The sequence below is a fragment of the Ixodes scapularis genome, unplaced genomic scaffold (assembly GCF_016920785.2).
Source record: "Ixodes scapularis isolate PalLabHiFi unplaced genomic scaffold, ASM1692078v2 PGA_scaffold2__306_contigs__length_199485367, whole genome shotgun sequence".
NCBI classification, from domain to species: Eukaryota; Metazoa; Arthropoda; class Arachnida; order Ixodida; family Ixodidae; genus Ixodes; species Ixodes scapularis.
In genome coordinates this window covers 65,946,127-65,969,925 of record NW_024609857.1, presented here as the reverse complement: position 1 = coordinate 65,969,925, position 23,799 = coordinate 65,946,127, and the positions used below count along the sequence as shown (strand labels likewise).

General features: G+C 45.5%; 1 protein-coding gene across 1 annotated transcript in view; it reads right to left on the bottom strand.

The window, feature by feature from the left end:
- LOC121047713 overlaps positions 1 to 23,799 on the bottom strand; it is a 76,716-nt gene that overhangs the window by 5,764 nt on the left and 47,153 nt on the right. Inside the window, exons 10-13 of the mRNA XM_040503180.2 lie at positions 8,917 to 8,961; positions 7,503 to 7,625; positions 5,228 to 5,266; positions 4,450 to 4,509 (exon numbers count right to left, since the gene is read on the bottom strand). Of these exons, the coding sequence (XP_040359114.2) occupies positions 4,450 to 4,509; positions 5,228 to 5,266; positions 7,503 to 7,625; positions 8,917 to 8,961 (267 nt within the window). The remainder of the gene's footprint in view (positions 1 to 4,449; positions 4,510 to 5,227; positions 5,267 to 7,502; positions 7,626 to 8,916; positions 8,962 to 23,799) is intronic.

Below are 23,799 nucleotides of genomic sequence, written 5' to 3'. Positions count from 1 at the left end.
TGTAACTTTTTATAAAAACGAAAACAGCGTAATGTATGCCTTTAGGAATCAGTTGATAAAACCGGGCAGCAGGACAAAAATATGATATATAATAATAGGGGGGAAATCATACAATTAACTCGACTGTGAGCCTTACTATCGTCACCGACAAAACGAGAACGGCAGCGACAGCCTCTCTCGGATGCCACGCCTTCAGCACTCGCGCGTCGCCTTTCACGATGCTTCGGCTGCACGAGCACGATCGAGGCTCACAAGACGCTGAATTGCTATCGAAGGCAGAAAGGTCGCGCTGGAGGCGGGAAGACGAAAATACCTCTCTGCTGTTGTTATCATTCTAAGCCACGGATCCACATTACTCGCTCTGCTAAAACGAAGCACACACCTCCAATACTCACTGCTTTCACCGATGGCATCTCTACCACCGTCACATGAGGCCCCAAAAGAGAAACAGTTTGACATCATAGACATGTACCCTCCCCTACAGCGGCAGAGGCACAGTCCATCGCTGAAGCCATCCTCTTACAACCGCACTCTGCCGACTCCATTACCATCCGCTCAAATAGTCAGGGAGCCCTCAGAGACTTCTCAACCAACTCCGTACCGGCACACATCAAACGCGGCCTTGCATCCTACATGGCAGCCCAGCCCCACCTCCACGTCTCCTTTGAGTGGGTCCCCGGAAACTAATGAATCGCAGGGAACGAAAGGGCCCACGCCCTGGCTCGCGCAAGCGAGACTCCGAGCAACCCCAAATCCTTGCCGCTAGACTACAACCCGAAAGAGGAACGCGCCGCTCATCGCAAGTCTCAACGACAGCGCCTGAAGGACCTCCGCCTTACCTGCCGCACCCTTCACCCTCTCACCTCTAACCTCACACGCAGCGGGGGTGCATACGTTCGCCAGGCACAGAGATTCTCCCTGCCATGTGACCTTATAACTAGGGTTCCGTGTTTTTGGTATATACCGATAAATAGCGGTCATTAACCCGCGAGACGTTTTTTTACATCGAAGCTGTTAAGGGCTAGTTTCCCCGGGATCGTGTCATCCCAAAGAGATGAAGACCTGTATTCTTCTTGTCCTTGTCTGTTTTACGCTATTTTGTATGTTTAACTAAGGTGAACCAACTAGCCCAGCAACGTACCCTACTAAATGAAGACACCGAACTCTGGACACCTACCACCATCTATGAGCGACGGCGGCAAGTCACGTATCTGGTTGCCGCCTTTGCTCACAGATGGCGGCGGCCTTTCGACCCTGGCTTGCAGACTTGCAACCGGCCATTACTTTCTATTGTACAGCCCCGCTGGTCTTCCTTCTTCATCAGACTGAAACGGCTGAACGTTTTTCTGACTCGGTAGAAAACGAAAAACACTAAATTCAAGCTGCCGAAAAAATGGCAGCTTTACGGAAATAATCTTTAGGCCATATTTTTGTTTTCTCGTTGACCCGGAACACAGCCTCACTGAGCTGTCTTCGGGCTCGTCCCTTTCTTTTTGAAACCATGCTATTGCCCCGCTCCCTTCCCTTATCTTTTTAGCAAAACAGTTTCCAAGTCTTTTGTCCAGGCATAGGTTTCCTATAAAATAGAAGAAAGAAGGAAAGGGGAATAATGGCGAGGAGAAGGGAGGGGGGCGATAAGGTCCACAGACTGTGTCCTCGTATCATGGGCGTGCGGAAGGCCCAACGCCGGCCCACTTCGTAGTCACTGTTCGGACGAGTTTTGCGTGCCCGTTAGAACGTTTAGCCGATCATCACAGCAATGAAATCTCCGGAGTCTGAGGAAGTACTAGTCTGCCATAAGTACGTAATCATGGTTCATCTGGAGTTCACCCTTGCTAGCCAATGCTTTCCTGAACGGCAGGCGTTTGGTGTAAAGACCGACATACTCTTATACACGATGAGCTTTGACGTCCGAGAGAAATGTGTGCGCAGCTTCCGCGATTTCTCCCTTTATATTCAGGCAAAGTGGGAAGCCGTTGTAAAGAGGAACATTCCAGCTAGTTCTCATTTCTTGAGAAATTACTTCTGGCACCAAGTGCAAGTTGTGGACCCAGCCAGAGAGCAGGAACTAATGACAGCAGAATCATACTTCAGTGGTCTGTTTTCGCCTGTTGTGAGCTCCGCCGACCTACCATCATTGAAAGAGGAACTCCTAGAGTAGTCATTGTATAAATTTTTATCTGCTGAAGTTTGCATTGACAGCTTCTGGAGAGCGCACAGCACGGAATGGCCAGTCTTGTCAAAAGCTTCTATTGATTTTCTTGCCATCTCTGTTTCAAGCGCGAACGTGGATCGTGCGTTGTCTAGACTTCGCTTCGTCACCCGCAAGGAACGTGCTTTGATGACTGACAAGTCTCTGACAATGTATATGTCAATTTTTTTTTAATAAGTTTAAGTGTTGATGTCATGCTTTTGAAAGCGTCACGCTTTCTGTTATATCTATACGTGTGTGCATTCATCGTGTGACGTGCTTTGTATGTGCTCAATAAACGTGTGTAATGTGAGGTGCGCCACGGTTTTTGTAGTGATTATGCAGTCGCTTTGCAACACAAGCCCTGATAATCACCGATTCCTTTTCGGCATTGAAATTAAACGCCGAAAAACACCGATTTCGAAGGGAGAAAATAAACACCAATTAATAATTCCCAAATTTGAAGAAAAATAGATACCGAAAACGCGGAACCCTACTAATGAAGTTAAAGCAAGGGTGCAGGCAAGCTGGTTGAGTATACACATTTTAACCCAGGTGAGTGGGGACAGGGAGGACAACACGACACAGATCTCCCCCATATAATGAACCACCCCGGTACCCCCTAGTCAGGTCTGCGGCGCCAATCCCGACGCCAGACACATCTACTGAAAGAGGTCAGCATTTTTTAGGTCCCCCTCACTCACAGCCACACTCACCTCAGCAACTCACTCACTCTCACCATCACAACTACAAACACCATCAAAGTCACACCCCACCTTCAGCCCTTCACTCACCCTCACTGAACCTCACGCCCCTCACGCACTCACCCCGTCAAGGCCCTCACGCACTCATACCCCTCACGCACTCACGGTCCTCACAGCCCTCACACCCCTCACGACCTCACTGTCTTCACAGTCCTCACTCACCCTGACACACATGAATTTTCAAGTTCAGAAACTCACGCAATTTCACCTCACCTGTGAAAATGAGAGTGAGTAAGGGTCCTCATGGGTGAGGCCTGCCGAGGTGTGGCCGCGAGAAGTCACAATACCTGCGCGGCCGCTTACAAATTCTCTACGCCTTCAAGCAAAATTAATCCTCACTGAGAACTCGTCGTCCCGCACAAGCCCCACACGCAAACGCAAGCGCTTCATTTGAGCTACAACCCTCACGAAGGGATGCCCCTTACTTCCCTCACCACTCTCGATGCCCTTACACCCCTCAGGCACTCTCGGTCCTCTCACCCCTCACGCACTCATAACCCTCGCGCACAAAGCGCCCTCACGCCCCTCACAGTCCTCATGTCCCGCATGCACTCATGCCCTTCACGCACTCACTAGCCACACAGCCCTCACGGTCCTCACGCCCCTCGCGCACTCATACCACTCACGCACTCACGATTTTACAACCCTCACAGCCCTCGTGTCCGTCACGCCCTCATACCTCTCGCGACCTCACGATCCTCACTCACCCTCACGCTCATGAATTTTCGGGGTTCAGAAACTCACTCAACCTCATCTCACCTGTAAAGATGAGGGTGAGTGAGGGTGAGTGAGGGCCCTCATGAGTGAGGTTTGGCGAGGTATGTCTACTGGTCTTGCCCTCGCACCAAACAATCTCTCCACTTTCTTTTTCCACATCTCCTCCCTTCCCACATTCCCGTTATCTGGAAGAGCTGGGACAAGACCCCTCCCCCCCCCCCCCCCCCCCCGTCGAACTTCCGTCCTGTCCTCTGGCCTCACCTAGTGCAACACACTTCCCATGTGCGGGACCCCTTGACTTCGACAACACTCATTCAAGCTCCGACCTGACCGCCAAAGCCCCCGGGAAGCCTCACCATCTTAGTAACCACTGCCCGGACATGGGCGGCTTGAATAAAGGTTTTCTCTCTCTCTCCCCCTTTCTGATACCCCGATACACACTTAGCGCTGGCGCGTGGCTTCATCTATAGTTTCATTTGCGCGAGAACACGTGCGGATGACCTGGGGAATCAAACCTTATGCTCGCGCCAGCGGCTTTGACAGCGTTGTTCAATCATTATTAAACATAGTGTAAACAGAGCACACAAATTAAAAATGCTTATTAGAAGAATATTAAAAATGTAACCTATGAGGTGATTCAAAGACCCTTGTTTTTCTGTATGGAATACAAATGTAACTGCAATATGGCCAAGTCTTCCAATTAAACAAAAATAACGAGCGTAATTACGTTAATAAAATTACAGTGAAGTGGAAGGGGGTCGCAAATTTGGCACAAACCTCGATCGCTTCCGTCTTCTGTTGAACTTTCTCCAAGTAAGCCGCATATTCTTTGTATAACTGCAATACATGCCACAAAGAGTTTCGTTGCATCTTTTGTGCACACTTTCAGCATAATAGCAGTATCCAAATCTCGTAACACAGTAACATAAAACCAATAACAAGCAAGTCGAGAATGTGTAAAAATAGAAGCCTATATTGACATAATTGACAACCGCATAAAAAAAATTCTAGTTCTGAGATCTGCAGCTGAGATCGAAGGAAACATATGTTTTTGAATATATTGGAAGACCGCAATGTCATTAGCAATTTGTGAAAAAGAAATATTGCATAAAAATGTTACCCAGAAGCGTTTAGTAAATACTGAATATATCACATGGTTTCAAAGATATACTGTGAATCAATCCCTTGACTCTGTCACTGCATTACATCACTTATAACCCAAATAAAAGGAATTTGAACCTTAAGTGCGAATGGGACACAGACTCTTTTATATTTACGTTATACGAACCACATAGTAATTGATGACTTGATCAGCTGCAGATGTAACGATTCAAGTAAATTTTGGATAAATTACTTTTATTCGAGCACCCCGGCAAGTACTCATGTCTTTATAAATAAATAAATATATATATATATATATATATATATATATATATATATATATTTTTTTTTTTGGGGGGGGGGGGGGAGGGTTTATTTTTTTATATATTTTTAAACATAAGAAATTAAAAAATTTAGATTGCTTTTGATAATTAACGATACATTGTAGACTCACGGGATGCGATTTTTCCTTTTTGCTGTAGCATGCATCCACCTATGGAATAAATAGAGCACGTGTATAGGATCAGGTCTGGAACAGCTGCCCACCGATAACAAAAAAGAAGTCATTTTAATGAATAGCGAAAGTCGGTCTGACTCGATAGAGGTATGAATCACACTAATTCGTATCATCTCCTCCTAGCGAGGGTAAGCAGTGAACCACATGTGCGCACAAAGAACCGAATTCGCCCTTTTTTTTAAGGCAACAAACTCATTGGTGCCATCTATTGAGTAGCCAAGGCACATTTCTGGTTCACGTAAATTTCCTAATCTTTTACTCTAGATTATTTTATAATAATAGTGACTTAAATCTGGCAGTGCTATAAGTGGTTGTTTCCCTAGGATAGCGTGTAAATTTGATTTCGCAAATACTGCCCAATTCGCCTTCTAGTTCAAAAACGGAATTGGTTGGAGGCTATTTGCACACTAGCTCCACCACGTTTCAACTCACGCGAGAAAGAGCGGATAGCGGACGAAAATTACAATAGTCCCACTTCCTCTAAGAACAGAAAAAAAAAACAAAAAAACATGTCGATGTTTACGCAACGAAAATTTAAACTGTTCTTTGAACTAAATATTTTTTCCCGATTTATGTTCAGTAAATATCCTCGCATTTCGAGAATTGCAGAAACCAATCTTAGTGCCATCCATTTTTTCTAATACTGTGTTTTTAGAAACACTTGTTTTCTTAGATGGCCCCATGATGCGCGCATGCCCTCATAAGAGAGAACGGTATAGAGGGCGAAAGGTCCGGGCTTGTAGCTCTTAGTTTGTTCACAATTAAGCTGAATGAAAACATATACAGATTCCTCACAAAAACTAAATAATCAAATTAATAAATTCAGATTTTTGATTGTATAAAAAACTATACATGGCGGAAAGCTGCTACTCCGTATGAATGCGGAGCTTGCGGGAGAGATGAAATCCGAAAGTCAGAGAATAAAACGTTGCATGTTTCAAGATATGAAACCGAAAAACAAATTATTTCTATAAAACCGGGGTCACGCTGCTTCTAAATCATACAAATGGCAGTCTGCATATAGGTTCCAACGCCAGTCACCGCGAAATCCGTGCTTCAAACACCGCATGGCAATGACTTCAGCGAGAAAAGTTTTACACGCGGCATTTGAACCACGGATATTGCGACGACTAATGTTTGCAGAATAACCTTTGTATGATGTATCAGCAGTGTTAGCCCGGTTTAAGGCGACGTACTCTTAAACATGACAATCAAGAGAAAATAGCATTGTTGATACGGGCATTTATTAGTATTATTACTATTAGAAAAAAAAAATCAAACCGTAATATTGTCACCAAGAAAGATTATCCGTTTTTCTCTCTTGTGGAAAAGAGGAAAGGACGTAAGATGAGAAGTGGAATACCCCATTCACATGACCGTAAAGGTACCTTTAGTTGAGGGACCTTTATTCTCTGCGGCCAATCAATTAACGATCTTCCGCGCGTGGCGTGTGCTCGCGTCCCAAGAGCACGGGCTCATTCGCCGATAATAAAGGGACCTTTGTTAAAGGTACCTTTGTGCTGACCGTGTGAATGGGGTATAAAACAGGTTGGTTAACCTGGGTAATTGTCCAAGTTGGCTACTCTGTGCTGTGTGAAGGGGATGGGGAGGTTAAAAAAGAGTTCGAAAGAGGAGAGAAAAGAGAAAATAAGAGGCATAAAATTGCGAGTCCTGATCACCAAGGACACGGTACAGTTCACGAACACCGAGAGCCACGAACACCGAGGCAAGATGCTTGCATTGAACTGAATGCCACAAGAGTCCACAATGCGATTTCTTTGTTTGACTAATATTAAACCTAAAGGGTCGTCAGCTCATAGAGAAGTTATATTTTTATTTGTTATATTTTGCTTCAGATAACGTCACGTTTTCAATATATTGCATTCTACAATCATCGCTATAGCGTCATCTCCACACGGTGTTTCTTCATTCTGAGATGCCTAGTTTATTATTGCGGTCCAAAAAAATCTGGGTTCCAATCTCTCTTTCGCAACCGGTAGATTCCAAATAGAGTCTGAAGTTTATATTTAGTTCCCAGATAAATATTAATCAGGTTAGCCGTGCTTTCTTTGGAGATATTAGTTGATTTCTCTCTGAGCTTCCTGCGAGACAGGAAAGGCACGGAAATTGGTTGAATGTAGCGAATTCGTCTTACAGTGCCTTTACGTCGCGAGAAATGTTTTACATATTTCACAGGGAAGAATAACGTTACCGTGCTTTCCACTTTTCCAGCGTCGACTGTGGTGTAGATCTCTGAGGCGCACTGCGGGCACTTTCGGGGCGCCCTCCCGTGGGACGTGCAGTAGACATCCACGTATCCGGTGGGACCGGTGGGCTGGACACGAGATAGCACCAGTGGGTTTTTACTTATCTAACATTAAAGAGATTAAACGTAGCTGCGGCCTCGAAATATAAGAATATCAATGGCACAGTTTGATTTCAGAAACCAGATGCTCCCTGCCCCGAAAGGGAGCAGAAAAAATATGTTCCACTCAATGAGGCTCATTGCGTCAATATATGTGCAATTTAGTTCCATAGCCAAGCGTTCTTGAGGCCACGCCTCAGGGAGTTTGCCTAGAAAAGCTGTCCCGTGCGATGACATTCATGGATTCCTAATGTGTCGTCCCTGGTGGAGACGTCTCCAAATCTGCCTTGACCCCAGCGACCGCGGTCATTGTTCGCGAACCGCTGACATAAGAAACGTTATCCATAACCTTTCTTATCGTTAGTTTTTTATAACGTTTATCTCAGGGTGAGAACGGCAGGAAAGTTTTTCTGCTATCCCGCCTCCTGAGCGAGTTCTCTTACCTTTGATAATGTTCCGGCGTCTCGCCAATACCGCGCCGTGCATGCGCGGCCATAGCGCCGACGGAAGTCAAAGCTTCCTGCTCGCTGGATGCATGGGCAGTTGTAAGAGACGCCGCAGACACCTGTCCCCTCAATGACTACAGTTAACGTTGTCCCAGCAGAGGTTGTGCATAAGGGCTCATGTATCTCTAATCACTCATTAGAATCCTACGGAAGGGCGATGCTAATCTTATTATCCAATGGTTGTACGCCTCCCCATCCATTAGCATGTTCACGTAATCCCAACAGAGTTTTCCTTGCTAGGATTCAGCGCCCATGCTAAATACTCTTCGCAAATTAACTAATCACACAAACTCTTTCTCTCTCTCCCCTTCGTTTACACATGTATTATACGAGAAATTTGAAGCGCATGCTGGGTTCATTGAAACATCACAGTTCATCCAGGTAACAAATAAGGTACCTAGATTTTCGTATTACATGTCAGTTACACAATACTTACAACTATAAAACTTCACTATAAAATTTTGCAGCTCACAAAACCTTATATTTGTTGGTAAAAGTACACTACAAAAATGACTCAAATTATTTTATTTCGACCTTAAGGCTTACGCATGTAATAAAAATGCGTCAAATCTAGTGAGTTGATCTGGCACAATAATTGCATTACACATAGCGTCGTAACATCTTTGCGTGCGTCAATAATACTGAACATCTTCATTTAAAAAGACCGGACTCTACGTGAAAAATAAATTACCAGTAGATGAGTATATTTTTTGGCGTGGTAAAGTGCCAAGAACTGTCATGTCGACATCACTTACCCCGTCAACAATTGTGTCTTCTTCGTTTTCAGCACAGGTCAGGTACTGTCCAGGAAGGGGAAGATGAAACCACAGACCTTTTGAATTACCCTTAACACTAAGCACTCAGCTAAAGATGCATTGTTTAATGAAGAGTGCCATTCATTTTTTTTTCTAAGCACAATGCACACTTATTATAAGATATTTACACTATGCTTAGATCAGATAAAAAAAATCTACTACTCGTTTTCGTGCACTTCTTCTCTATAAAAGGGGGGGGGGGGGGGGGGGGTGACGAGGAGGGGGTGGGAGTATGAATGCGTTAAAATGTGAGTGTAGTCAGCATGTATATCTACGATTATTACACGAGATATTACCTTAATTTCCCACCACGGTAAACTCTGAGCCTCGTCTCCTTTTTCTGAGTACGCCATTAGAAGTGTGTAAAAACTCCGTTTTAGTGCGTTCAGAATCTGTTGATATTAAAACGGGCAGGAGCTGAATTCTAACTCATAATTAGGGTTCAGAGTTTTCGGTTTAAACCGATAAAAACCGATAAAAGTACGCCAAATCTATTTTCGGAAATTTGGTTTTAACCGAAAAAGGTCAGTTTTTAGGTTCAGCGTTTTCGGTTTAAACCGATAAAAGCCGATAAAATACCCCAAATCCATTTTCTAAAATTTTGTTTTAATTGCAAATATTCAGTGTTCTAGGGCCGCGTCGAGATAGGCGGTAAGAGGGTGGGGGAGGGAGGAGGGGAAAGAGGGCGTTGCAAGGTTCGACAATGTGTGACATTTTCATGACTGCCCCCTGCCAAGGTTCAACATGCAACAAAAAAGTCTTGGGTTGTCCTTCGCGAGATGTCTGTGTCTTTTCTGTGATCGGGCTTAGTGTGTCAAGTCCCTGGCCCTAAAAAAAGTTCGAGTGTCGGCTAGTATAAAGTCTTTTGCTCGGTGCAAGCTCTGCCGCCAGAGTTTACAGAGTACACGAAATATGTTGTGCTTCAAAACGTTGCACCGTGTCTCTTTTGGTAGTAACATTTGGTTGATTGGCCGATATTGGCTCAGGCAGCGCTTCATCTCCTCAGCCCGCCAGTGTCCAGTGCTAACGTTAAGAGGGCATTCTCGAAGATCAGTGTCATTAACAGGAAAGAATGAGCGTGGATCAGCGAGGAGAATCTGGGGAAGTACATGTCTGTTTGCTATAGTAAGATCACGTAATCCTGATGTACAGAAGGTGAAGTTCAATATTTTCGGGCACTAACTTGTTTGTACTTATCTGTTATTTTATTTATTTATTTTTTTTGCAGTTGCACATATTTGTTAAATAAAGTGTCTACGTTTTTGTCTTTTTTTTTCAACGTATCTGCGCCGTTATTCTTTGAGTGAACACAAATATCAGAGCTAGAAGGATCACCTGATCCGGTGTTCGATGGTGTTTCCTTCAGATTCACCGAAAAAAAAAAACGGTAAACTTTTGTGGGCACAGAAACCGATACACCAAAGATTAAAAAAAAACGAAAAAAAAAAGAATTTTAAAATAAACACCGAATAAAGTACGTCGAATTTTGAAAAAACTAAAAACCGGAAACGTGCAAACCTACTTATCATTTCAAGGTCTGCAGCACGACTCTTCGCTTCTGTGCCACTGTGCACGTAAAGGTTAACACAAGAAAAATTAGCAGGTTCATCGCTACATTATATCATTGTGTTTGACATCCCATCTTTTTCATCTTGATGATTGAGCTCTAATTTATCGTTTAGCGCCACTAGTCCCCCTACTAATTTGGCTGTTTTATCTTAGAATATATGAAAAAAAAAAAAAAAACTAGCATCGACATTTTAGAACATTAGGAATAGTTGAACAAAGAAGGCAAACACATGTATTCTCGCAAAAGGGATAAACAACAAGATGTTCGTAGAAAGGGCAGCCGTCCGTCCCGTCTATCCGCGTGCACGGCTGGTTGAAGTACGCTCTCCTATCTTTTGTCTCGGAGTGCTTTGTTCTCACATAGTTCGTAAAGTGGGGCCATGAGGAGTGAGACCGGCGCAATCCAGGTGCGCGAGATGAAAGTGTGAGGGTGGTATTATATATGTAAAAAATAGCGTCACGTAAATGAATGTAGTTGCCTTTTAGGGGACACTGTTTCGTTGGACCTTATTTTCTACTGTCAGATTTGATATCTGTGTTGGCTTCCTTTTAGCAATAATGCCGTCAGCGAGAAAAGAGAATTGACCAATAATCTCTAGGCCGTGACCTTGATTTAAATGTGCTACAATGCATGAAATGCAGTATTGAAGGTGCGATCGTTTAAAATTAGTTGGAAGACGTTAAACCGTCGTTTGGGGGTGTGAAGAACCAGTATTCTCATCAATTTCCCCAGTACATTGAGCGGGGAAACTGGGTACATAAGTCACATTGCGTAAATTTTCCCGTTAAATTTAGCGGAAAAATTAAATTGGTGTACAACTCATGTGACGTCCACTTTCCTGCAAGAATTAGTGGGGAAATTGTATTTAGTAAACAGGATAACTGGGCGAGTTAAGGTATGGATTCATAATGGATCAGCGCGAATTTTTGCAAGGACAGAGGAAGGAACTGGGCAGGGCGAGCGCTCACTAACAACTGAAAGGTTTATTTTCAGGAAACCACGAAGAAAAATATACGAAACACGACTCTCTAATCACGATGTAAATGCGCATGCGCCTCACAAAGTTGGGTGCTATCAGTTACACAATGTTATATGCGTCATCCCCGATCTAAAAACTCCACCTCATTGTCCAGCAAATTCAAGGAAGCCTGACTCACGCGGGCTGACCCCTCCTTCTTTATTCTATGAGCTTCAACAATCTCTCAAGCTTTTTGGTCCCTGTGTTTATACAAAACAACGGCTTTTTCAAGTAACGGTGTGCAGGCGCAGTCCCTGCAGTGTAACGCCAAGTGGGAGCTTGCCGTACCTGTTAAAGAACTACGGTGTTCCCGCAGGCGAATGTTGAGGCACCGCCCCGTTTGTCCGATGTATTCGCCTCGAGATCGAACCGTGCCGCCACCGTGCGGCCGAAATTGGAAACGCGCGAAAGCGGGGAAACCGCCGTGCGTCGTCTGCTACGGGCGCACGCTCAGAAGCATGGATCTCGACGACACAAGCCCGTTTCAGGCTGAGCTTGACATTCTTATTAAACGTTTTATGTTTTTGTTGCCGTTTCTTCTTACTAAAGGTTGTGTTGTATCGTTTGCCATGCGTAGAAATTCAGCAAAGCGATTATTTTTAAGTCGGAAGCTTCCATAATCTTAGTGTGTTGTTTTTTATGCAATCGCTGGTCCCACGTATTTTTGCTATCTCGCACAAACCGTGACTTTCATAAAGCATTGAATGTTTAGTGGGTCTGTGGTTTGATTAGAAATTTAACCCGACTGATCGCTATCCTTCAATAGACTAATCAATCACTTAATCCGTATGTTGATTTTTCCCCGGTCATATTGCGTGAAAGACGTTAAAACTATATATATATTTTTACTGGTTTTACTATGTCATAAATGGCATATTGGATTCCCATTCTAAACTTCACGTTGTGAGTCCTACATAAATATGAACACAGAAGCCTTTTAAAATGAAGTATTTTTAAGTTATTATTTAAACAGTATAATCACCCTCGGCGAAATGCCAAGCACGCTGAAGTGGTTTACCGTGCAAGCCTGTGTCACAAAAGAAGTAAAGACGCCAAAAATATTAGAGCAGGCATATTTTACTCCTTGATGACTTTCTCCAGCACAAGACTCCACCGGCAAAAAAAAAAAAAATTGCAATAAAAGCATCACTCGAATAGTCGGAAAGTTAATCGATAAACTGCCGTGTGTCGTGGTGCGCGTCGTTTGCTTGGGTTGCAAAGTCTACCGTGTTTGAATACAAGATTATTTAGCCAGAAATTTATAGTATTAGCCTCTTGACATCCGCGGCTCTCACCGAGAAAATTGAAGCGGGTAAACCCGCACTACCGAGAAACGCATTTAATAATAGAAACATTGTTACGTTGCTCGGTTACACTCGTTTATTACAGTCACGGCAGATATATTAAAACAGTTTGCTTCACTTGTTTCAGTTGTGCTGCCAACGTTCAGTTTGCAGATTTTAACTAGAAGAGACACTCTCTCCTCATCGGAACGCAGTAGATTTGTTCAGACTCCAAAATCCTTACCCACACTATGGCACAGTAAAAAGGCAGAGGAACTCAAGAGCATGTTAATTTCCAATACAGCGCTAACTTATCTTCATTCTAAATATTTATATTACTGCAAAAGCTAGACGTTAAAAAAAAAAAAAGCCCAGAAGCTGCGATTTCACAGCTCACAGTTGCAGTATTATATTAGCTGGGTTGGAATTTATTATTATTTTTTAATTCCCACGTTGATAAACCGATACATCCATTCTAAAAGAAACAAATATTTAACATAAATATTCCAGTTTAGCCGCAGACAGCCATCAGTCGTGGTGATCCATGCTTTCCAACGTCTACCTAGAGCAGACGACGCACCCACAGAAGCGATTATATAAATTTGGGCCGCACGCTGGCAACACGATTCGATCTTCACTGAAGCATCGAAAAGTACTGCATACTTTTCCGCTAGAATTGTTTTCCCACCGATAGTATGCGACAAAATAAACGCAAGAATCTACGCCGTCTCGCGCGCGACCGTGGAGAGCCTATGGGGCGGCCGTTTTCCTATCCCCGCTTTGATGATGATGATAGCGCGACCGCAGCGCCACCTCTAGGTCGATCTCGAGGCCAATACCTTCCCGCAGGTGAAGGGTATCTTGTATAGACGCTTTGCAGCTGCTGTGCATGGACGCCGCCATAACTGACCTTCAGTTTTTGTTTCCTCCTATTCCGTTTATTTCACTTCATCATTACCATAGAAGGCCAGGTTATTGCCACATTGAATTCAACTGTGTCTTTTTCTCAAGCATCGGCCTTTGTAGAGGATCGTTAACTACCGTTTTAGTTGCTCGGCATCTCGGTAAGACAAGAGAAGGTCACCAATGGCGGCTGTAATTTGGCGCGTGTGCAAAGCGTCTATACTACACCCAAGGTGCATGGCACGAACTCAATGCGGTGTTTTATGCCGCACGGGCTCTCCCCCTGTTTCTCTACCTTGTTAACGCGCTTTTCCACTGCAGAGCAAATACTGCTTAGGTTGTTACGTGCCGAGAACACAACATCTACCCCGAACTTCGAGGCTGCTCTTTTAAAGCCGTGTGACATGTGGTGCACATACGGGATGATTGTGACCTGCTTTTTTACTTTTGTTGCTACTTTTCCCCGCGCCTCACCCTTAATGCTTTTCACTATTGCTTCCGCCGCCGAGGCGATTACCGATTCCGGGAAACCGGCGTCTTCTAGTCTGCCTACCTGGGCGGCAAGGCTTTCTCCCACTCTGTGGTAGCAAGACTTTGTTACCGCGGACAGAATACATGATTTTGCAATGCCTCTTTTGACGAGCTTGGAATGCCCCGATCTAAAATCAAGGAGATTCTTGGTGGTCCTGGGATGATGCCACCAACAAACGTGGCTCTGGCTCACATCCACGCTCAGATCCAAAAACTGGATTGTCTGGTCTTTTGGGGTTTCAAAAGTGAGCCTCAGGCCCAAACCCTGCTCCTTGAACGTTTTTAGCGCGAAATCAAGGGTCGGAATAAAGTTACCTTTGTCGACGAAAACTAAATAATCGTCGACATACCTAAAAATCTTTTTAGCGGGGGCCTTCAACAGACCGTCAAGTGCCCTGTCAACCTTTGCAAGGAAGATGTTACTCAGCACGGGTGCTACCCTGGACCCTATGCACACTCCAGACTTTTGCACATACACCTTGTCATGCCACCCGATAAAGGTAGCTCTCAAATAAAATGACAACACTTCTAGAAACCCTTCGACCGGAATCCCGCATTGGGACCTAAACGGGAGGGCACAAGGATGCGCTGGTGTACCAGGACGCAACTCTGGCCTTGCACACGTAAACCGCATTCAGTGAAGACAGCACGTTGGGGTTAGACAGAAAGTCGTAAGAGCACTGAAAAGAGCCCCTTGTACTAGAAATTAGACTTAGTAAACAGGATAACTGGGCGAGTTGGTATGAATTCATAATGGAACAGCGCGAATTTTTGCAAGGACAGAGGAAGGAACTGGACAGGATTGCGGTTTACGTGTGCAAGGCCAGAGTTGCGTCCTGGTACACCAGCGCATCCTTGTGCCCTCCCGAGCTACATGCCATCTTTGGTTCGATGGCCCCCGCGACCGGACACTCGAAAAGGATGTGCCGCATCCTTCGCTCGGAGTGGTGGCAGCAGGTTCGTTTCTTCAGGGATTGCCTACGGATAGCTTGCAGTCGCCAGCCTGAACAGCCTGGAACTAACCACCGGTTCCAAGACTGGTCAAGGACATCCATCCAGCTCACCGAGTTTCTATGGAACCAGGTACGCCCCAATCTACCTTCGAAGAAAAAGCAGCGCGTCAAGGAAGGCACTGTACTCGTCCCCGGCGACCAACCAGTCCCGGAGCAACACAGGCGGATCCTCAAGTTGGGCCCGAAATTCTGTTTTGAGCCGGCGCTGAAACGAGTGGACAAGCTGGCCCTTTCAAGGTTGGTGTCTCGCCAGGTTCCGGAAGAGGACAAACCGAGGTGTGTCGCAGGATGCGTTGATGGGCTGTTGAGGTTAGAGGGGGGTCCCTACGAGGAGTAGGAGTTTAGAACCTGTTATTGACTTTCTCGCTACTAGTGGGCTACGTGCACTTGTGTCCGATAAGGAAGGCTTCTTCGTCATCATGCCGGAGGACATGTTCGCTGAGAAGGCGACCTGTGCTGTGCAGAAGAACTTCAAGGCGGTCCTAGAAAGACCAGCGAAGGTTAAGGAAAGAGTCGTGGAGCTTTTGGAAAGATTGAACCTTAAGCAGGTGTGTGCAGGGGTAAAAAGGGAAAAGAACCTCACTTTGGAGGTTTTCTTCGCGGCCAAGACGCATAAGGCGGAAATTCCGTTTCGCACCATTGTGTCTGAGCGCGACACCTGGTTGCGTGTTGTGTCTGGGTACCTCAAAAAGCACTTGGACACGTTAAATGCCGAGGACCCTTTCGTGATCCCTAGCTCAAATGCCGTTGTTTCCTATTTCTCGGATAGTAACCCTGTACAGCGTTTAGCATAGTAACCCTGTACAGCGTTTAGCATAGACGTTGAAGATCTGTATTACTCAATGCCCCACGATGACCTCATGCGTTGCGTAAAAGAATGCATTACGGACCTCAACGATGAAGTTGCGTTTAGGTCCCAATGCGGGATTCCGGTCGAAGGGTTTCTAGAAGTGTTGTCATTTTATTTGAGAGCTACCTTTATCGGGTGGCATGACAAGGTGTATGTGCAAAAGTCTGGGGTGTGCATAGGGTCCAGGGTAGCACCCGTGCTGAGTAACATCTTCCTTGCAAAGGTTGACAGGGCACTTGACGGTCTGTTGAAGGCCCCCGCTAAAAAGATTTTTAGGTATGTCGACGATTATTTAGTTTTCGTCGACAAAGGTAACTTTAGTCGGACCCTTGATTTCGCGCTAAAAACGTTCAAGGAGCAGGGTATGGGCCTGAGGTTCACTTTTGAAACCCTAAAAGACCAGACAATCCAGTTTTTGGATCTGAGCGTGCATGTGAGCCAGAGCCACGTTTGTTGGTGGCATCATCCCAGGACCACCAAGAATCTCCTTGATTTTAGATCGGGGCATTCCAAGCTCGTCAAAAGAGGCATTGCAAAATCATGTATTCTGTCCGCGGTAACAAAGTCTTGCTACCACAGAGTGGGAGAAAGCCTTGCCGCCCAGGTAGGCAGACTAGAAGACGCCGGTTTCCCGGAATCGGTAATCGCCTCGGTGGCGGAAGCAATAGTGACAAGCATTAAGGGTGAGGCGCGGGGAAAAGTAGCAACAAAAGTAAAAAAGGAGGTCACAGTCGTCCGGTATGTCCACCACATGTCACACGGCTTTAAAAGTGCAGCCTTGAAGTTCGGGGTAGATGTTGTGTTCTCGGCACATAACAAGCTAAGCAGTATTTGCTCTGCAGTGGAAAAGCGCGTTAACAAGGTAGAGCAACAGGGGGAGAGCCCGTGCGGCATAAAACACCGCATTGAGTTCGTGCCATGCACCTTGGGTGTAGTATAGACGCTTTGCACATGCGCCAAATTACAGCCGTCATTGGTGACCTTCTCTTGTCTTACCGAGATGCCGAGCAACTGAAACGGTAGTTAACGATCCTCTACAAAGGCCGATGCTTTAGAAAAGGACAGTTGAATTTAATGTGGCAATAACCTGGCCTTCTGTGGTAATGATGAAGTGAAATAAACGGAATAGGAGGAAACAAAAACTGAAGGTCAGTTATGGCGGCGTCCATGCACAGCTGCTGCAAAGCGTCTATACAAGATACCCTTCACTTGCGGGAAGGTATACGTCGGACAAACGGGGCGGTGCCTCAACATTCGCCTGCGGGAACACCGTAGTTCTTTAACAGGTATGGCAAGCTCCCACTTGGCGTTACACTGCAGGGACTGCGCCTGCACACCGTTACTTGAAAAAGCCGTTGTTTTGTGTAAACACAGGGACCAAAAAACTCGAGAGATTGTTGAAGCTCATAGAATAAAGAAGGAGGGGTCAGCCTGCGTGAGTCAGGCTTCCTTGAATTTGCTGAACAATGAGGTGGAGTTTTTAGATCGGGGATGACGCATATAACATTGTGTAACTGATAGCACCCAATTTTGTGAGGCGCATGCGCATTTCCATCGTGATTAGAGAGTCGTGTTGTCGTATGTTTTTCTTCGTGGTTTCCTGAGAATAAACCTTTCAGTTGTTAGTCAGCGCTCGTCCTGTCCAGTTCCTTCCTCTGTCCTTGCAAAAATTCGCGCTGTTCCATTATGAAATTGTATTGATGTATATGTAACTTGTCGTCAGGTCACTGGACGTCAATTTTCCCGCTAAATTTAGCGGGGAAACTGAAAATGTTTTATTCACATGACATAAATTTTCCAACAAATTTTGTGGGGTAACTAAATTGTTGCCAAGATGACGGGACACCAGCTGACGTTACGTAAGCTTTTCCGCAAGGTATAGGGGGGGAACTAAATTGATGCGTAGCTCTGATGTCGTAAGGTCATGTGACATCCCATTTCCCGTTAAATTTAACGGACACACTTAATTGGTGTATAGATTACGTGACATCAATTGGTGTCACGTGACCTAAACACCAATTTAGTTTTCTGGCAAAATTTAGCGGAAAACGCATGCGCAGACGGAAGGACGGACAAAATTTTCGATTTGCAGGTTCCGTTAAAACGTCTGTCATGCTTTAAAAAAAAAACATTTAAGTGTGTTTAGCGACTACACTATTCAATAATAACAAATTGCCTGTTCTATTTTACTTTATTCCTGTTCGCTTAAATGACTTTTATTGGTATTGATTATTAATACGTTCGCTATCAAGTTCGTCTTGATCCCCTGCCATCAGTTGCGTTGCTTGATTGCTATAAACGAGGGGTCTAGCTATGAACTGCTTTGGGAAAGGGGCGGGATCGGGAATCTGCCTTTGTCTCGAGGACCATAAGAGAAAGTAAATAAATACATAAATAAATATTCTTAGTGGGGCATTTAAAGATAAAAAAATATATCATAAAAATAAATAAAAAGAATGTAAGGCTCACTTTATATTTAAATTCAATAATTATCTGAATATGGCATTACACACTGGTTGGGACACGGGAAACTCGTTAGGCATAAATCAAAGCGCATTGGAACTTTGGCATATTCACACAGGGCAGAAGTCTAATGAGAATGATAGAACTGGATGCTGACCATATGCAGTGGATACTGCTGTAGAACCGGATTGAACGATCTCAAAAGAACAACTGTTTATGAAACGTATACACTGAAGTTTACGTCACTACAAAGACAATTCGAGCAGAAGACGCGTTAGCCTCGTCCTTCATTTAGGAGGACCCAACACAAAGAGAAACCCGATCCACACCTCGGCCACCCAGATTCCCCCATTTCTTCTTGTTCTGGTCATAAACAACACCACGCTGACCACGACCGAAAAGCTCTGTGTACCTGGGTTGAGTTTCCAAACTCCGTCGCCGCTCGCCCCGGCTCAAGTGATTTGTGGTTCGAGCCAGTCGACCGAGGAGGACGTTAAACTCTACCTGCAACATCCTCCCCGCAGATGAGTTCGGCTCATCTCAAGTGAGTAGGGGGGACGCTGAACAGGGCGCCTAACCTCTGAAATGTTACATAATTTTACCATGTAGGCGCGCACATTTCCGTCGTGATTTCGAAAACACTCTATAATGCTGCCGGTTCTCCAAAACAGCAGAGGAACGTGGTCGTCACGCACAATTGCAACATCACCGACATTGAGACTGCTGCTGTATTAAGGCTTTCTGTTCAGCTGTTCTTTAGCTCAACTGTTCTAAAACATTTTCACTAATCGCTGGTGGTGTAACCATCTCCTAATCAGCTCCGTTCGAGTGGATGTCACGCCTCCTCTTTTTATGATGAGGTAAAGTAGCTAGCCTCCTACCACAAAGGAAGTGAGTGGGAGTAAAGACATTTGGTTCGTTTGGTTCGGAGTAGACCTACGTCATTGGTTGATAGTTGATCACAGCCACAACTTCGGTTAGTACAGTTGTGATATGATTGACATCAAGTGCAGTTTTTCCTATGTTTTTTTGCTTTTTTCAGGCAACTCTTAACCGGTCTCAACACGCGCTGTCATAATCCACCCCACCATGGGGCTGTTTTAGTTATAAACTTCCGAGCGATCTAGTTGGTGGCGCAGTATTCTTTCAAAGCGGAACTACATAACATTGCGTACATCTGCTTTAGATCTCTATCAGCTCGTTTGAAAGTCAGTGTATTTTCAGAACACATGATTCGAGGCAACCCACGCCTTGACACAAATTGTCTGAATGGCGTTGGTAGAAATATCCAACACAAGTTCTAAATGTATCGCTCGCGTAACAGTGAATGTAAATGCAATTACATATGCTTTGACCCTGTTTGGTCCGGATTTCACGAACCTCGGTCCAGTAAAGTCCACGCCACAGACATCGAACGGTTCCGCCTTTGTTACGCGGTCTTGAAGGAAAGCTGCCATCGGGGCGGCCATGTGTTTGAGCTTGAGTCGAAGACACATTTACTGCGTCCGATCACTGGTTTTACACTATTTTGCCCTCTCGCAACCCAGTAATGCTTTTGCAGTTCACACAGAGTAGCATTGATACCACCATGCAGAATGCGAACATTCCTGTGATGAAGGAGGAGCTTCGTGAAACGGTTCTCTCCCAGAAGTAGTACCGGAAACTTGGTCTCGTCGGGTGCCGGGGAATTCTGCAGTCGAGTCTCAATCCGGATGACACCGTCTTCATCCAAGAACGCGCGCAGCCCCCAGATACGCGAGCCTGACCGCAAGCGGTCACCATCAACGCGGTTTGCCTTTTCTTTGCTGTAGCTTTCTTCCTGAATGTGTTTCATCCAGTACCTCTCTGCCTCCTCTAACTCATTGGTGGACAAAGAGCAGTTGACTCTTCGACCTTTGACCTCATTGCCTTAAGCCATTTGCTTTACTCACCCTCATTGCCTTAAACTATTTGCTCTAGTCTGTAAGCACGAGGAGAGGCTCTTGTACGGCTTGTGTTGCTGTGCAGTACTGTGCTTTTGCCTCTCCCCACGGTCCTGTGATTTGCCGCAGCATTCAGAACATTGTCGTTTGTCTCTCTTCTTTGAGGCCAGAGCTCGGGATAACGTGACAACCACTGCAGGCACTGCCGCCACGCCTGGAAAAGGGTCAGGTTGGAGCCGGGTACTCCTCGGGTGAGCATGTCCGCGGGGTTGTCCGTCCCTAAACAGTGTCGCCACCGAAGAAGGTTGGTGTTGCTCTAGATCTCCACGACCCTGTCGCACACAACTGGCTTCCCTTTGCTTGCCGATGCCTGAATCCAACTGAGGGGGATGGTGCAATCTGTGCAAATGTAGCATTCCAGGTCGGGCAAATCCAACTTCTCAGTCAAGAAAGTCATCAACCTTGATCCGATAAGAGCGCTGACGAGCTCCAGACGTGGCAGGGTAAATATCTTCAGAGGTGCGACACGTGCCTTGGACATTGCAAGCCGTACGCTGATGATTCCGTTGGTGTCCTTGACTCACATGTAGGGCACTGCTCTGTACGCCTGAGTGCTTACGTCCGCGAAAGCATGGAGTTGTCTGAACTTAATTGCTTACTCTTCCCTCAAGAAGGATCTGCCATTTGAGAGGGAGTCAAGTTCGGCAAGCTCGCCGCATCATGCAAGCCATTCCTTAAGAAATCATTCGGCAATGAGGTGTGCCAGTCTATTCCGCTCTCCAAAATATGTTCAAACAGAAATTTGGCTCGGACACTAAATGGAGAGAAAAGTTTCAAAAGGGTCAAAGAGTCTCGAAGTGGCCTTTAGAACTCACCTCTTGGTATCCATTCCTCTATCGACAAAATCTGACAGTGACTGGAGGTTCACTTGCAAATCGTCTTGTTTGGTGTCCGAAAATACACCCAGTACCTTGTCAGAATTGACGATTCAGCGGACGCGGATGCCTCATCCGCTGTCTTTTCAATGGGATCCTTGAGTTCTGTTGAGCTCGTCGACCACTTTTGAAGCCTCATTTCTGCCTTAGCACGAATTTCCGTGTAGTACTCGTAGAGTTTCCTCGCTTCTTCGTCTGATGAGACACCCACAGTCAGGTCGTCAACATATAAACACTTTTGAGGTGCCTCGCCGTTGCCTTGGCGTCTCCCTCGACTGAACGCCAGTGATGCTGCAAGGTCGTTGTGAAGAAAAAAGGGCTTGCAGTAGACCCGAGAGGAACGATTGTCATTCTAAACTCCTGAATGGGAGCATATTTCTCTCTAAGAACGGGAGAGCTGTCAAACCACCGAAAACAATAGGCGTCCCTGCCCTCAGGTTTCACGCTGATATGAGAAAAGCCTTCTGAATGTCGGCGAATAGCACTATCCTTTCGGAACGGAAGTTCACCAGGATCTTCAGAACGTTGTTGTTCGAATTGGGCCCTTTCTGCAAATCATGATTGAGCCACAGCTCTCGCGTAGTGTGCCGAGACGCATAAAAAACCACCCGTAACTTTGTAGTGCTTGAAGCTTCTCGGATGACAGCTCTGTGCGGCAAGTAACAAACATTTTGCTTTTCGTTGGTTTCTTCCGCGACTTCCTCTGCGTGTTCGTCGTTCAGCTACTGCCCCATAGCAGAGTCGCATATTAGACGAAGTTCTCCGTATCGAGCCAAGCGATGGCAGAGCCTTGAGTCTTTTCTGTCACCTTTTGGTTATTGCCGAGATTACTGAGGTTCTGAAACTTCTAGGGAAAAGCAACTTCGTATTTTCCCTCTGTCAAAATGATGGTCTCCTCAAAACGATACGATACAGGCTCGTCGCGAGGAGATTTGGTCGTTGAGTCCTTGATGCCGAAGCATTCAAGTTCCCAGAACTGTTGCAGGGTCGACCTCACTTTATCGTTGCCCGTTGCACCGGCTCTCAGCACGCACACGGTGCTGGTTTTGGTTCCGTTTTAGGTTCTTCGTGGTCACGGGGCCCTGAAATGCCCATCACATTGTTGTTTTCATGGCTTATAGACACGCCTGTTGTTTTCATACCTGCATACTTTATGATCCAGCAGCTTTCTAAACTGATCCGCTCCAACTATGAGGCTGATTCCGCATTCTCTCGGAACGCATAGAAAGACCAGCACACACACTACATACTTCTTTTTTTTCGCGATTTTCTGCACGAAGTTAATGTCCATCGGTACCCGATCGATGTCTTTGCATATGACCGGTACGTCAGTCGCCTCAATCCTGTGCTTCTCATTGTCGTACTGACTAGAAGTTCGATTTCGACCAATCTTCGCTCGTGCCTTTCGCTGTCCCGGACATTTCCGAACGCGTTAAAGCTCAGATTCACTTTACAAATCCCCTTCAGTTTCAGCTTTCTTCAAACATCTTTTCTGATGAAGGGTCTTTGACTGCCGTTATCGATGACGCCTCTAATGTAGCAGCATTAATTTTTTTTTTCATGAGGCAGCCTCGGAACGTTTGCAAAAGCAAATCATTGTTGTCATAACAACCTCCGTTTGTTTTTAAAGCTATGTCAATACTCATGTTATTCACTTCGGTTCCTCTAACCTCAGTCGTCTTTTTTGCATACCGCGAGTCGCACATTGATGGGGCATGCCTGCCTTCGGAGGTTTCGGAAGTTATCTTGCTGCGGCATGTACTTGCATGGTGACCTCGTGTCGTGCATGTGAATCACCTGACATCTTTAGACAAGCGTGTAAGCCTTTCGCTGAGGACTATATGATGTTTGAAATCATCGGTGCTGTGCCCACTAGAATTACAGAAAAAGCAGTCACCATAGACCAGCTTTCTGTGGGCGGCCATGGAGGTTGGGAGCATCTTTCCTTTAGGAGCAGAGCATCGTTCTTTATTTCTCTGAGCAAACGCATCATGTCCGCTACGCTCTCTGCTTTCAACTTCGAACGACAGGAACTCCAAAATCTTATTAAAGTCCCGTCCACTCTGATGGATCAGCGTCCACTGGGCCGTTATAGCTTCTGTGTCGATGGAAAGCTACAAATAGGTCGCTGGGCATCACTTTCAAAAGAACCTCACACATCATCGACGAGTAGGACGCCGAATTTACACCTAGTGATGTCAACCCCCGAAGCTACATGGTCACGTAGCTTTCGCAATCCAACGACATCGTCTGGAGGCATCGCCTGGTCTACCGTTCTAAGCCTGTTCAGCTGCTCTGGCTCGATCTCAGTTTTATTTCCAAACCTCTTCCGTTG